Source organism: Tachysurus fulvidraco, chromosome 25 (assembly GCF_022655615.1).
Source record: "Tachysurus fulvidraco isolate hzauxx_2018 chromosome 25, HZAU_PFXX_2.0, whole genome shotgun sequence".
Taxonomy (NCBI): domain Eukaryota; kingdom Metazoa; phylum Chordata; class Actinopteri; order Siluriformes; family Bagridae; genus Tachysurus; species Tachysurus fulvidraco.
Window position 1 is genome coordinate 11433789 of NC_062542.1, and position 16094 is coordinate 11449882.

Below are 16094 nucleotides of genomic sequence, written 5' to 3' on the forward strand. Positions count from 1 at the left end.
TTTATATATATCCTTACCAGAAAGCAAAGAAAAATACTCCCTACCAAACACACACAGGGGAAAAAGGAACCCACTCTCAAAGAAAAAAGGCAGCCACACCCCTACTGCCAGTGAAACAATGACAAATTGTACAGTGAAATATAATATATATATATATATATATATATATATATATATATATATATATATATATATATATATATATATATTCTTTTTCGAGTTTAATGGCGGTTGGCAACTCAGCTTAAAGGTGCATTACCGCCACCTAGTAAATAAATAAATAAATAAATAAATAAATAAACCTTATATTCTTTCACTTAACCCAGTCTTTTTCAGAAACAAAATTACTAAATTGTGTATTCTGATAGCCGTTTTACCTAATAGATGCTCAAGCTTCATGCTTTGTCCATCCATGCAACTCTGCCCTATCTTCTTTATATTTTTCAGTCTAACAGTATGTGCTGTACTGTCTCTTGTACATTACAATCAGTGCATAATCCAGTGGGATGTTTTCCTATTCTGCACAGTGTTGTATTCAAACCAGTGTGACCCATTCTAAGCCGTGAGATTAGCATCCCTGCCCTTGGGCTTCAACCCTTCCTCATGCTTGTGGCTACTTGATTTTGTATACCGTATAAGTGACGTCCTGTTTCCGCTGTGCTCCAATATTCCTGCCATATTTTAAGTGAGTGTTGCTTTATTATAGCCTTGACCTCTGTTCTACTTATTTGTATGTGCACATCAACTGTTTCCTGCTTTGTAGAGTTTTTCGCTAGTATATCAACAATTTCATTTCCTACCACCCCTACATGGGCAGGGACCCAAAGGAAGGAGACACCTTTTTTTATTGTGAAGTGTGAGAAGCAAGTGGAGTATTTGATGGATGAGGTCTTGTCTACATGACGCTCTCCCTGACTGTATGCTTAATAATGCTGATAAGCTGTCTAAGGCTATAATGACACCTGTGTTCGGATTATTTTCCTCCACCCACCCTAATGCCAGTAAAATTGCTACTAACAGTGTAGACTGACAGGTAATCTGTTGTCCTCTTCTTGACTGTTACTTAATATCTGGGAATAAAAAATGCTGCACTGTTTCTGGCTGTTTTGATCCATCTGTAAATATGAATAGTTCCTCTTGATACTTCTTTACTTTAAGGTAGCGTGGCCGAGCGGTCTAAGGCGCTGGATTTAGGCTCCCGTCTCTCTGGAGGTGTGGGTTCGAATCCCACCGCTGCCAAGATGTTTGGGACAAGTCGTGGCCTAATGGTTAGAGAGTCTGACTCGTAATCCTAAGGTTGTGGGTTTGAGTCTCGGGCCAGCCGTGACTGAGGTGCCCTTGAGCAAGGCACTGCTCCCCGGGTGCCGCAGCATAAATGGCTGCCCACTGCTTCGTGTGTGTGTGTGCACTTTGGATGGGTCAAACGCAGAGAACGAATTCTGAGTATGTCACTTCCAGATAGTTTTGAACTATCCTCCACTCTGGCATTCTTTTCGTGTTTTCTTTTATTATTTGTTGTAAGTTTATATTTACAGCTGGTCGTATAAATTTCCAGGGTGGTATCGCTGATATTGCTACAGTGGGTCCAATTTGCAGCTGACAGAGACCTGCATTTTGAGCTTTAGCATTCCACACCCACCCACCCAAAGCTGTAAAAAATTATTTTGCTATGCTCTGCACAGTTTTGCAAAACAGTTTTTGTTGGGTGCAACATATTATGTCCTTGCAGATTAGTCCAATATGCCAACATAATCTTGATTCTCCTAATACGTAGCGGCATCTCTCCTGCCTCCACCTGTAATGCAGTTACTGGCATTGTTTTAAATGCCCTGGTACAAATCCGGAGTGCCTGTGCCTGCTCCACATCAAGCTTTTTAAGGTGACATATATGCTAAGCAACCATAGTCTGAGGCAGTTCTCATGAGAGCCTGATAAATGCTTATTAGCGATGCTCTACTCGCTCCTCAGTCTCGCCCTGATAGACATCTCAGCAATTTGTTGATCTTCTTGCATTTATTTCTGACCTTATCAATATGTTGACACCAAGTCAGCCTCTCATCGAAGATAACTCCTAGAAATGTCACCATTTTAGCTTGTTCCCAATCTTGTCCATACAATTTCAGTGGCACTACCTTATGGCCCCTCCTCCTCCTTCTTCTGCTTCCTATTTATATAGTCCATTAGTGATGATGTCATCAATATGGGGGCAGGATCAGGGCTAGGCTAGGGCAGGCTGGAAACTCTGGCCTGGAATCAAACTGCACACAACACACAATACAATACCCTATTTTCACGGGTTGTAACAGTATGATTTGCCAAGTGAAAGATCTTCAGTGTCCTGCACAGAGACCTAACCACCATATTGAACTCTGTTGGGATGAACTGAAACACTGTCTGCACCTCCTCAACCAACATCAATACCTGATCTCACTAATGCTCTTGCGGATAAAAAATAGCAAAAATCCCCACAGCCACACTCCAACATCTAGTGGAATGCTTCACAGAAGAGTGGTGTAAAGGGGAACTAAGCCTGGATATTTAAAACACTGGCTAGGTGTCCATAAATCCTTGGCCATATAGTGGGCCTCCTGAAGGACATCCCACAGATTTACAAGCTGGGTACAGTTTATCTCTATTTCTTAAGAGTTTCAATTTGATTTGTCCCAAAGTTGTTCAGTTGTTTTTACCAGGCCAGTCTCATTGTGCTTTTTGATCTTGACACATGACTTCAACTCCAACAAAATGTTCCAATTGGTCTGGGATATTTTGATCTCGTTTGCTTTTGCAAGAGAGTAATATGACAGTAGTGGTTAAGAGTATTTGCCTAAGTCTGCCTGTGCTGGTTTAGCAAAAAATACACAGCCATAATCACCATAATCATGTTAAACTTAACCCGAATGCTGACGTGCCAGATAATTAAAAAAAAGTATTTGTGATTCTAGTATATTTTGGCTGAAAAATACAACAAAAGAAAAGCTGTTGTCAAATTTTAACAGTGTGTATTTGTGTATTTATCTTTACTACTTAATATGTGACACTGTCACTAGAATAGTTTAAACATCAGTTTTAAAATCAGGCATCAGTAAACTAAACGAGATAAAAGATCAAATCAAAAGTAACATTGACTAACTGGTGTTAATCATTAATGAAAGCAGCTGGCTTTGGCCATGTTAGCTTCATCATAGCATGGATACAAACCACTGTAATTTTTTATCAACTCTGACCTACAAGCATTATCAGCTATAAACAAGGTTTTGACCATTGGTTGTTGAACGTGGGAGGGAATGTAGGTCAAATAACAGTGAGAATCTCATTTCAGTCTCACTGAGTTCATTCACTGTGCATTAATTCTGCTTGGGTCTGCTGTAGAAGTCTCTGCATGGAAACATGGCACGTCTCCTGGTGCGACTTTCTTCTGTACTTTACAATGCAGCTTCCACTCAATCAGTTTTGTCTAAAAGCCGGTCTGTGCTGATCCGACCACTAGGCACAGCAACAGGTGAGGAACATCTGTTTTCCAAAAATAAAAGAAATTAAATTGTTCTAAAGAAATTATAATGCAAGCCTAAAATATAATTCTAAATTTGAACTGAACGATTTGGATGAAGGTGTGATTGTCAGCAATGTCTATGTCCACATGTCGTAAAAATGTCCTCAGTGACCCTCAGAGAAGGATGCATGAGCAATAATAGAACTGGCTATGATCGTCTGTACAAAGTGCAAAGTCACTTTCACAAGGGAAAATACTGTAAACACTATTGGTCATGCATGGTACAAATTTTAGGGGCTGCAGTAAACAGTTATTTGCTCTCATCTAATGAACTAATCAATTGTGTATATATTTTTATGTATGATTTTATGTATCAGTATTCTTTATTCAGAGAAACTGTTTATTTTCATTAAAGGGGAATTAAACACATCATTTCGGCCTTGAGACTTTTTTATTATTTACTTTCTGGCCACTCAAACATCAGATTAATTGTATGGATTGTATGGATCTGGATTGTATGGATCCCTAGATGTGCAGCACAATTCTTTAGTTTGTTGCAGTTACACAAGAGGTCTCTAGATTGACCAAAAGCAAGTCCAAGTATTATTCCTACTTTTTTTTAGGTTACAGGACAAGTTCATATTGAGTTAACAACACACAACATTTTAGGAAATATGATTTTAGGAAAAATCATATGGATATGAATGTGATAAATATGATCAATCTTTTCAAATGATTTTGAAGACAAAGTGTAAGTCAGTGTCCTTACAGAGCCAAGTGATGTGTCTTCAAATATAATAGCTTCTTACAGTTACTTAGTTCACAAATTCAGGACATTTAACACTGGTTTACCAGAAAAGGAGGTGGGACATTTAGGAGGAATATTTCCTATATATACTCTGGACTCTTGATGAGTATTGGTGCCTATTTTCGGATTTCCACCGTTTTTGTCAAACTGTCACAATAAGTGTTATATCAGAGAATGTTGGACAATTTGCTTTTCATTTTGCATGACAATGTTCCCACCACTAGATAATCACTCTAATATTAAAACAAGTTTATTTTTAATACTATCTATATATTTATGTAGAGAAACCACATATTCTATACAAATTTAGTAGAATTTACTCAAAAATCCTACAGGTTCATAAATCACTGCTATATTTTTCTTTGCAGATCTTCTCTCTTTGACACGTTACGAGGTTTGTGTGGACTGGAAGAAGAAGCTAACTCCAGAACAGTATGTAGTCACTAGAGAAAAAGGCACTGAGGTGGTAAGTGTGTGTCTGTCATAGAGGAGCCATTTTAAGTGCAACAAGCAGCACATATTTATTAACCTGTCACACTTTATTTATTAATCTGCTTGTTTTTGCTTTTCTCCCAGCCATTCAGTGGAATCTATCTGAACCATAATGATGTGGGCATGTATCACTGTGTGTGCTGTGATATACCACTCTTCAGGTAACACACAAATGCGAATCATTTACATCAAAAGAACAGTACAGTAAAAACGGCCTTCTTTGTATAAAGAATCCCGATTTCACTCTACATCTGAAAACCGTCATTCGTGAAATCGTGATTCTTCCTGTCATTCCTTTATTCCATATTTACCTTAGCTACCATTTCCTCTAGAGTTTGAAAAGGGACATACTGGATTCTGCAGTTCACTTTTACTTAGTTAACTTTCAGCAGTTGTTCTTAATACATCATTAAATTAAGAATTGCCATCTATAATGAGCAAAGGCATTTGTTTTATTGTGGCCATCAACATTATGTTCACCATATATTAGTGGATCTTTCCTGCTTCAACATCGTTGTATGTATTTAAGTTACTTGACATTTGTCAAGTGACATCTGCAGTTGCAGGTAATCCTTTTTGTTGTCTCAGTTACAAATGAGAACTAATCTTTACTAAAATCACAGCTCTGAATCGAAATACGACTCTGGAACGGGGTGGCCGTCTTTCTTTGAAGCTCATGGTACGTGGCAGAGAGACGAGAGTCAGGCCAACATTATCCGCAGACCTGATAACTCGTTAGGAAGCCCAGGAACAGAAGTCATCTGCAAACAGGCAAGTGACTGAAACAAGGACTTTAATACACATTGCATGACAATAAGAAGCTATTTAATTAACTGCTTGGTGTTGATTTGACAGCAAACTGTTATTTGGATTTCATATGAATAGTTACTTAATTATATACTAACCACCACTATTTATTTATGTATATAATTGCACAATAATTATATGTCGATATTATATTATAAATTGTATATAAAAATTCCAGGTTTCATCTGCTTCCTAAAATGACATTTTTCAGAAATGAAAAAAAAATTGGCTTCATTTTTTTTTAAATCAGAGAAAATTGTTGTTGCATTGTGACAATTTAAAAAAGTGTCACCTTTTTAAGATCAATCACTCAATTGTTTTCTGATTTGTTAATTTTTTTATACTGTCCCCCCCCCCCCAAAACATTACATTTAGATACACAAATGAGATTTTGACTATGTATGCACAAAAATGCACAAAGTATGCATAACATAAAGAAAATTGATTTGTTTATATATTATATTGACACCAATAAAAGAAAAGAAGCTAATATATAATGTAATATACATGACTTCAGTTATTTAGTTGTGCTTCAGTTAGATCAGTTAGGGATTTTAAGTGGATAAAATCTCTGACAATAACATAGTAATGCTGAGATTTGACCAAGTAAAAAAATGACCAAAGTGAACAAAAAGATTGTTGCTACCTGTTATGTCATCCATTAAAAAATATGTTCATACTTTTCTTCTTCAAATAGCTAAACAATGCTTCTGTTATACAGATTTCATTTCCTCTTTGTTGTTTTTATTTCGGCAGTGTGATGCTCATCTCGGCCACGTGTTCAATGATGGTCCGGATCCAACAGGCCAGAGATTCTGCATAAACAGTGCAGCACTGAATTTCAAGCCCAGAGAAGACTAATTTGATCTCATAGACAAACACAATTTTCCTTTCTTATCCAGATATTCAAGCTGAAAGAGTTCAAACATACAGTACTCTGAATGAATCGTCTTTATGCCTATATGCTGATATCTGTGAATGAATGTGTGCTCAAGTTTGACATGTTTATTTTAGTCCTTTTCTGTATATGTTTAATGCATTTTTACCTTAGTGGGACTGTTCTTATTAATGTTCAAGATCTAATAAATTACATTTATTCATAAATCAATAAGAATGTGTCTTTCCTACACTTTTTGACTAAAAGACCATGCATCTTTTTTGCCTACACTTTTTGACTAAAAGACCATGCATCTTTTTTGCCTACACTTTTTGACTAAAAGACCATGCATCTTTATATGTAGGAAAAATGCTGCTGACAGACTAGAGAAAGATGTGTGTAACAGAGAAACAGGTCAAGGTTAAACCCCTTTTTCCACATGGTCCTGAGACATAACATAACAACATTCAATTCAAATCAATTCAATATATAATAAGATTATATATATATATATATATATATATATATATATATATATATATATATATATATATATATATATAAATAATGAATAGAAATAAATAAATTAATACATTTAAAGTTTAAAATTAATTTTAAAATATTATTTTAAAAATTAAAATACATCACTAACATCTATCCCTTGTGAGCTAGCTGAAGGCGATGGTAAGAAACCTTGAGAAGAACCAGACTCAGAAGGAAACCTCATCCTCATTTGGACACTGGACAGTGAATAATGTCAATGGAAACATAACAGCATTACATTATACTCTGTGGAAAAACTAAATTTTGAAATTAATTGTTTTTTTGTTTTCCTTAAGAAAGCAACACTATGTTGTATTCTGATTATGAATGTTGTAGTCTGATTAGCTTAACTCTATAAATCAGTTTCAGAAAGCAAACAATAAATCACTTTGACAGGTAGTTCCCCACTTCAGTCCTAAGCTTGCTTTATTCTCTGTATATACTGTAGTTTGTTCAGAATGAAACAATCACATTCACTTTATTGTTTATATGTAATTATCATACATCTGCCATTAATTAGGTTATACAGATTATCTCTAAATAATCCTTTCTGTAGGATGTTTTTCACATCACCTTGTATTCAGCCAAGCGCTACAGCCATGGTATACAAAGCGCTTACAAAAGCATGCATGGTATGGTATCACTTGATAGGGAAAGAAGAATTTCCAAAACCTTTGATTTACCATGTAACCCCATAAAGGCCATCAACAAATAAAAGTGGAGCAGCACAGTGACATCACCAAGAGAAGATAGTCCTTCCAAAATTTTGAAACGGACAAGACTAAAACATACCACCGAGGCCCCCATGAGATCTATGTCAAGTATTGATTACTCTCTGCATGTGACAACAATTTCGCAAATTCTTCACATTTGGCTATGGGTTAGGTTCTCTAGACAGAAGCTCAACTAAATCACACACAACCATGCAGCACAATGTGTCATGGTCTGAGACCAATTCCAAAATGTATAATAATTCAATAATTTAAAAGCTACAAATACCGTTCAATTTTATTGCAAAACCTTCAGGTGTCCACTAGTAATTAGTTTAATCTTTCACCCAGACAATGACCCAAAGCATACATCCAAATCAACAGAAGTGGCTTAACTACAATTCTATTTCATTTTAAACACACTCCGATGGCTATAACTTTAACAACTCTGTCTAATATAAGAAGGTAACAGCTGAATAAGAACTGACACAATTCTTTGTATTTTTTATGCAGTATTGAATTTGATTGGCTGCTAAACTGGCATGTAAATTAAATGTACAATTTTAAATTTTTAACAAAATAAAATGTATTTTAACTAAGAATACTTGAAGTAAATTTTAATGGAGTACGTATTTATGTATTCAATATATATGTCAAATTACAGTTCCACAAGTACTTCCACTAGAGGTACTCAATTTGCCAATGACTCCATTGCAAAATCAAATATATTTACAAATCATACAGCTAAGTCTTTAAATTAAGTGTTTTCAGCCATTTGGCAGGAGAATTTCACTGCAAATCAAACATTAATGTTCAAGTTATCTCAGTAATGATAGTTAAGATGAATATGTAATGAAAATTTGAATAATCGTTTCAGAACTGTTTTAGGGGTTTAAGGGATGTCTTTTTCCAGTAAAGCCATGTTAATGATAAACTCATCATTTTGTTTGCTATGGGTCACTGCTGGACATCCAAGTTGAGAAACACACAAACACAAACAAGAAACAGCAAATAGAAACACCAAGTACTGAAGTGCCTAGCAGCGCTTGTAGTACACAAATAGAGAGAAAAGCGTTGCCTTTATTTTGATATAAATGAAAAGGTGAATTCGTGTGCAGATATGGTGCGTGTATGTGTGTATTTGTCTCTGGTGTTGTTGTTGGGTTTTAGTCTCTCTGGACCTGTGAATGGAAGACGAACTCGATACAAGCCAAAGCCAAAACCAAAACCAAAGCCAGGTGAAAATCCCATTGAGGAGATTGCTGCAGTTCGGAACTTTGATGTCAATCAGGTATCATTTCCAAAATTTACATTTCACTCCCTGTATCATTGTTTTGAATAGTTTGAAACCTCTGTTCTCTGTTAAATATGCGTGTAGGTATGGTGGAAAATAAGAAGAGTGCAGGCTTTAAAAATGTTTTAGGCTGCATAATTTGTTTTTCTTAAATAGTGCACCCTGTTAAAACCTAGCATACACTCCCAAAAATTAAAAAATATATTCTGTCCCAGATGAGTGGAAAGTGGTATCTGCTAAGTGTAGCGTCAAGATGTAAGTACCTTTTAGAGCATGGCTTTAAGGTGGAGGGCACCATCATTACTCTGACTGCTCCCGTCTCATCCAACGAACCACTCAAAGTGAGCACCTTCACCAAACTGTGAGTATCTGCATTCATAATACTACTACTACTATTACTACTACTACTACTACTACTACTACTACTACTACTACTACTAATAATAATAATAATAATAATAACATAAGGTGTGAATACAGGGTGTTTCTATTACGGCATCTCTTGTAGAAGTTCCAGCTGTAATATTTATATTAATGTCTTTGTTCTAATATGTTTTCTGTTCTATAGTAATCGACTGTATATTGAACGGTCCACATTTACCGATTTAAAATGGGCCTTTTGAATTTTGGATATGAATTTATTGAATTTATATATAATTTGACGTATCTAGAATGTTTTTAGAAAAAGTGGGATAATATCATGTGTCACAATGATAGACTTATATTCAAAATGACTGAGTGTTATTAGTTTAGTAGTGTGCACAAACATTGAAAAACATGTAACTTCTATGAAAAATTGTAACATGGCAAGCTCTGAGTTTTTTCAACTTCAAGAGATTGAAAACTTAACTAAACTGATTGATGTCCACTGATTAACTAAAGATTAATTGTAATCATTGGCTAATTGCTGTGGTATAAAAGAAATAAAACATTACTATTGGAATATTATAGAAAACCACCCTGTTGTCGATTATTTTCCTATTACAGCATGCCTTGTTTTGATTTACTTTTTATAATAAATACACTGTTAATGAATAGTTTGTGTTCAAGCTGTAGAAATCAGTGCTGTCTTTTTGTGCTTTTTGGATGATGAAAACAAGACACAGCATGGAAGCTACTGATCTTTGAATGTTTTCTGATTTTCCGGCTCATAAACATGAGTTTTGGGGTAATCTTCATCATGAAATTGACCATTTTTATTTGCAGAAGCTGGACCTAAATAAACAAATATAGAATATAGATAGATATAACCATCATCCCTGTGCTCTCTTATAGACAATATGTAGAGAAAATATGCTTTGTTTACTTTGTGTAGTGTGAAGGATGAAATTTGTCATGATATTGTTAATGTTCTATGAAAATGTCATTTTCATTCATTTTGTTGATAATTAAAGAAATCAATCGTTTTGTTTTTCAAGTCATATTGATGAATCTTACACAATATGGCCATGAGTGTAGCCATTTAAGAGTGTTAATGCTGGTGTATGTGGAATATCTACTAACAATTTTCTCCAGGGTTAGTTGAAGTTTAGTTGAAGATAAGCTGGTGATGTTGCAGGTGACTAAATTCCTGGCTGTGTGCAAGGTCCAGTGCATGACATAAACTGATCTATTTCAAGTCATATCTAATCTATCTTCCACCTCCAGTCATTGCAGTTTCTCCACTTAGAATCATAGGCAAGCAAGCCAAAAGGTCTAGACAGTACTCAGTATAGACCGGTTCAATATAATGAGTCAGTTGATTGACAAATGAGAATAAAGTAAACGATAGAAAATGAGAGAACATTCAACAAGCAGAGATGTATAACTCTGCAGTAACTGCTCTATCCTGGAACCTCTATCTGAAATCTTCCTGATGCCTTTACAATACCTGTAGCATCAGTCCTTACCTCAATGACTGCATCACCATGCATTCAACAGTAACCAAGCACAGTGGGGACTTGATCAATATTTCGGTCACTACAATCCCTAATATTCAACAGTTCACTATCCGACTGAAGTGCAACATGTCCAGACTGGATCCAGAATGTGGAAACTTTTACTAATACTTATAATACTAATGATTCTAATAATACCTCATCTGTTAGTTCATTGTGCTGTACAAACTATTCATTGCCATGTTGGAATGTAAGGAAAACATGGGAATGTTATTATAAGAGAATAATGAATGTCATTGATGTGGTGGTGTACAAGGGTAGTGTAACTTTATCACTTTATCATTTTCCTTTTACAGTGGTGTCCCCAGATGTTTTATTCCACTTAAACCTCAGCAGTTTGTAAAATTTAAAGGCAAAAAAAAAAAAAAAATAGCTGCTATAAACACTTTTTCCTTCCTGTTTCCTGTCTATATCCCAGAGACAATCCCATGATACAAAATACATTGACTGTCACAAAGTTTAGACATTGGAGCCATTTTTTATTAAATGATTAATACCTATAATAATAAATGTCTCCTTTAGTATTTAGTATTTAGTATCCTTTATGTAGCATGTCCAAGTTACAAATCATTTATGTACATCATGATTCTAAATTATGTTCTGTTAAAAGCTCTGAATATGTTATAAGTTCTTTCTTTTTTTTTGGTAGCAATTATCAGTGTTGGGAGATTCAACAGCGGTATGAGACAACAAAGACTCCAGGCCAGTTCCTACTGAGAGGTGATGCACTGTGATGTATTTTTTCTTCTAATAAATGTGGAAGCTGCCACAAATCTGGAGTTTGAAGTTTGTGTATTAGTGTAATTGTTATTCCTTCAAGATTCACCCTCAAATTACATACCATCATGTTTTCATGAACACAAATCTTGAGAAATATTTAACATGTACCAGTAAGTGTGAAAATTTAAATGTAAAAAAAATAGTTAGATATACAAATATAGTGTTAAAATATAGTGTAAAATAAGTGTTGAACACGTCACCATTTTTCTCAGTAAATTTATTTCTAAAGGTTCTGTTGACATGAAATTTTCACCAGCTGTTGGGAACAACCCATTCAATCCACACATGCAAAGAAATCAAACCATAGATATCCGTAAATTAAGTTATGTGTAATAATGTTAAATTACACAAGGAAAAAGTATTGAACACACTTAGTGAAACATATTTAATACTTTGTACAAAAGCCTTTGTTGGTAATGACAGCTTCAAGATGCCTCCTGTATAGAGAAATGAGTTGCATGCATTGCTGAGGTGTGATTTTTGCCCATTCTTCCACACAAACAGTCTTCAAATCTTGACGTTTCCGTGGGCCTCTTCTATGAACTCTGATCTTTAGTTCTTTCCATAGATTTTCAATTGGATTCAAGTCAGGTGATTGGCTGGGCCATTCTAGCATCTCATTTGGGATCATTGTCTTGCTGAAATGTCCACCCTCGTTTCATCGTCATCATCCTGGTAGATGGCAGCAGATTTTTTTTTATCAAGAATGTCTCTGTACATTTCCCCCATTCATCCTTCCTTCAATTATATGAAGTTTGCCAGTACCAGCCCAACACCATGATGTTCCCACCTCCAAACTTTACTGTTGGTATGGTGTTTTTGGGGTGATGTGCAGTGCCATTTCTCCTCCAAACATGGTGTGTATTATGGCATCCAAAGAGTTAAATTTTGGTCTCATCTGACCAGATTATATTCTCCCAGTATTTCACAGTCTTGTCCAAATGTTGTGCAGCAAACTTTAGACAAGCTTCAATATGTCTTTTCTTCAGCAGTGGAGTCTTGCGTGGTGAGCGTGCATACAGGCCATGGCGGTTGAGTGCATTACTTATTGTTTTCCTTGAAACAACTGTACCTGCTGATTCCAGGTCTTTTTGAAGCTGTCCACAAGTGATCCTTGGCTCTTGGACAACACTTCTGATAATTCTTTTCACTCCTCTGTCAGAAATCTTGCGAGGAGCACCTGGTCGTGGCCTGTTTATGGTGAAATGATGTTCTTTCCACTTACAGACTATGGCCCCAACAGTGCTCACTGGAACATTCAGAAGTTTTGAAATCCTTCTGTAACCAATGCCATCAGAATGTTTTGCAACAATAAGGTTGCGAAGGTCTTGAGAGAGTTCTTTGCTTTTACACATCATGAGATGTTTCTTGTGTGATACTTTGGTAACAAGACCTTTTTAGAGGCCATCAGTGTGGACAGAACCAGCTGATATTAATTTGTATTGACAAGGGGCAGGATTGCTTTCTAATTACTGATTGTCTTGGCTTTCCATGCCTTTTTGCACCTCCCTTTCTTCGTGTGTTCAATACTTTTTCCCTGTGTCATTTAACCTTATTAAACATAACTTAATTTACAGACATCTATGGTTTGATTTACAGACATCTATGCTTTGCATGTTTGGATTGAATGGGTTGTTACCAACATCTGGTGAAAATTTCATGTCAATAGCACCTTTAGAAATAAATTAACTGAGAAAAATGGTGACGTGTTCAATACTTACTTTACGCGCTGTACATTGGAAACTTTTATCTCATTTACAGTTCTTCATAGGGAACAAACATGTTGTTTTTTTCCATATTTTATAGATATGTATGTCATTTAATAGCATAGTTTTTTTTTTATCTACAACAGAAAATTGTTTATAAGTAGTTGAGTGTTTTCTTTCCATCCTTACTACAGCAAAAATACCAGCAAAGAACAATGACATATTCATTGTAGACACAGACTACAAATCTTATGCCATGTTACTCTACAAGATGAAGGACAAGCTCACCTTTAAACTCTACGGTACATCACAAAGACATTTATATATAAATGACCTTCTTTTTAACCCAGCTGCAAAAGTAAACTCACAAGTGTAGCATGTGTAGTATATAACGGTGCAGTATGTAGTATATAAGATATTATTTAAACATCCTGTGTGCTAAAGGACGCTCTCCAGTAATCGCTGAAAGCATCGTGGACAAATTTGAGGACATGGCACAGAAACAAAATCTGGGCTTGGATGTTACTTTCCAGTTTCCTATTTATGGTAAGTGCATTTTCTGTCTGAATAAGAAAGCTTTTCGGTGACTTAAATCATTTTATATTTACTCGCTGTCATTTTTTAGGGTTTTGTCAGTCTGCAGACAAGGAGCACACACTTGGTAAGAGGGATATTTTTCTGTCATTACTATACCTATGATTTTACATCACTCCTAATAGTTTGGCATTACTAAAGATAGAAATACAACAATAAATTATATAAGGTAAATGAGAATATTCAAGTCCAGAAGTAATCAACTGAATACGTAAATCGGTCAATCATTACGGTCAAACAGTAGGAAGACATCAAGAAATGGAGACCAGATACAATCAAAGTTTGTGTGTTTTATTTACAATATTTTCTCTAGAGTACTGTTGTTCCCACTTTGAAGATTTAATTTTAAGTTTTATTTTTTCTGCAGTTCTTGCTAGCAGGATAAAATACTTCTCATGATTTGTCATGTGAAATGAGCTGAAGTCACACAGTATACAAAACTATAGGAAGTCAAAATGAGTCCCCGAAATTTTAGTTTTTCAAACTATTTACAAAAAGCATTTATGGTCGTTAAGCTTCAGAGGATGTAGAGTCCCTGTGGACATTGACACATGGCAGATACCTCATCACTAAGCTTGTTTACACTGTAGAGAATATAATATGTTCTGGTGTAAGATGTTCTGTTGAATTTGCTGTTTGCTGAATCTGCTGTGTATCGTATTTAGGAGTTTCTCAAAAGCTCCTGCTTAAATAATTATACTTTATACACAGTTGTAGAATTGACATTGTTTATTATCACACATTTATTGTCACCCAAATAATGATGGTTTCACTATTTGAGTCTGTTTCCTCTCCAGGTTTCTTTCTCATTTCTTCTCAGGGAGTTTTCCATTGATAACTTTGCCTTAGGCTTGCTCATTATGGAGAGATAATTTAAATTTGAAACTATTATTTATATTTCTGTAAAGCTGCTTTGAGACAGCATCCATTATTAAAAACACTATATAAATAATATTTAAGTGAATTAAATTTACTGAATAAAATTCTTGTGCTGGGGGTCACGGTGGCTTAGTGGTTAGCACGTTCACCTCACACCTCCAGGGTTGGGGGTTCGATTCCCGCCTCCGCCTTGTGTGTTTGGAGTTTACATGTTCTCCCCGTGCCTTGGGGGTTTCCTCTGGGTACTCCGGTTTACTCCTCCGGTCCAAAGACATGCATGGTGGGTTGATTGGCATCTCTGGAAAATTGTCTGTAGTGTGTGAGTGAATGAGAGTGTGTGTATGGGCCCTGCGATGGGTTGCCAGGGTGTATCCTGCCTTGATGCCCGATGGCGCCTGAGATTAGGCTCCCCGTGACACGAGAAGTTCAGATAAGCGGTAGAAAATGAATGAATGAATGAATGAATTCTTGTGTTTGTTAGATACCCACACAGTAGAGTACACCATTCGACATCCTCATAAAGACAGTCCAGATCTGTCCTTTTTTTTATGTTTTATTGAAGATCTATGATTTGCTGGGTGGTTATTAATAATGATACTGTATTTATAAGTCACAAATCCTGTGATAATGATAATCAACTGAATACGTGAAAGACTCTTCAACCTGTATAAGGAATAGTGATGAAGAAAAGTCATTGGGAGCAGGTTGCACTTGGAAATTAATACTGTCCATTTTCTCTGTTCCAGTAATGACCTGAACAGGATCGTTTTTGTGAAAGACGTCTGTGGATAACTGCTTCATTGTAACTGTGAGCGCAAGAAACAAAATCAGACATGTGATAGAGATAATAAAAATGATCAAACTCAGACATTGTTATTTGTGTTTTTGTGGACTTTTATAACACAGATTTTATGGATAAAATGAAAATTTTCTGCAATGTTTAGTAAAATGGCAATGCTGAGGTTTTAAATTGGAGGTGCGGTAAGCTGAGAGCCAATCAGCTATGTAATTGTTATTGTAATTGTCTATGTTTTGTTAGAAAATTAAGCATGACTGTCTTCCTGGGCAAAAATGGTATATACAGTATTAAACATTAAATATATTAAACGAAAAAATCCAGCCAAAAAATACCTTTTCTTTGATAAATTTTGTTATACTTTATGACCAAAACAACAAA

At 35.5% G+C, this 16094-nt stretch overlaps 2 protein-coding genes and 1 non-coding gene across 3 annotated transcripts; all 3 read left to right on the forward strand.

The window, feature by feature from the left end:
* Positions 1-1157: 1157 nt before the first annotated feature.
* Positions 1158-1239, forward strand: trnal-uag. Its single transcript has one exon. It is a non-coding gene; the product is annotated as a tRNA-Leu (tRNA).
* Positions 1240-3262: 2023 nt separating this feature from the next.
* Positions 3263-6701, forward strand: msrb2 (methionine sulfoxide reductase B2). The gene is made up of 5 exons (XM_027173795.2): positions 3263-3499; positions 4667-4764; positions 4875-4951; positions 5414-5561; positions 6354-6701. Exons 1-5 carry the CDS (start codon positions 3388-3390, stop codon positions 6456-6458), a joined length of 540 nt encoding a protein of 179 aa, XP_027029596.2. The 5' UTR covers positions 3263-3387; the 3' UTR covers positions 6459-6701.
* Positions 6702-8705: 2004 nt separating this feature from the next.
* On the forward strand, positions 8706-15783 carry c8g (complement component 8, gamma polypeptide). The gene is made up of 7 exons (XM_027173896.2): positions 8706-9018; positions 9237-9382; positions 11608-11678; positions 13639-13746; positions 13889-13990; positions 14070-14105; positions 15664-15783. Exons 1-7 carry the CDS (start codon positions 8848-8850, stop codon positions 15672-15674), a joined length of 645 nt encoding a protein of 214 aa, XP_027029697.2. The 5' UTR covers positions 8706-8847; the 3' UTR covers positions 15675-15783.
* The last annotated feature ends 311 nt before the right edge of the window (positions 15784-16094 follow it).

What these genes read in the sequence shown, in the direction of transcription:
- msrb2 (XM_027173795.2), top strand. Translation starts at nt 3,388, where the DNA reads ATGGCACGTCTCCTGGTGCGACTTTCTTCTGTACTTTACAATGCAGCT. An exon ending in GAGAAAAAGGCACTGAGGTG is followed by an intron (nt 4,765 to 4,874) that starts GTAAGTGTGTGT and finishes CTTTTCTCCCAG; the next exon opens with CCATTCAGTGGAATCTATCT. An exon ending in CAGAAGTCATCTGCAAACAG is followed by an intron (nt 5,562 to 6,353) that starts GCAAGTGACTGA and finishes TTATTTCGGCAG; the next exon opens with TGTGATGCTCATCTCGGCCA.
- c8g (XM_027173896.2), top strand. Translation starts at nt 8,848, where the DNA reads ATGGTGCGTGTATGTGTGTATTTGTCTCTGGTGTTGTTGTTGGGTTTT. An exon ending in GTGAGCACCTTCACCAAACT is followed by an intron (nt 9,383 to 11,607) that starts GTGAGTATCTGC and finishes TTTTTTTGGTAG; the next exon opens with CAATTATCAGTGTTGGGAGA. An exon ending in GCTCACCTTTAAACTCTACG is followed by an intron (nt 13,747 to 13,888) that starts GTACATCACAAA and finishes TGTGTGCTAAAG; the next exon opens with GACGCTCTCCAGTAATCGCT.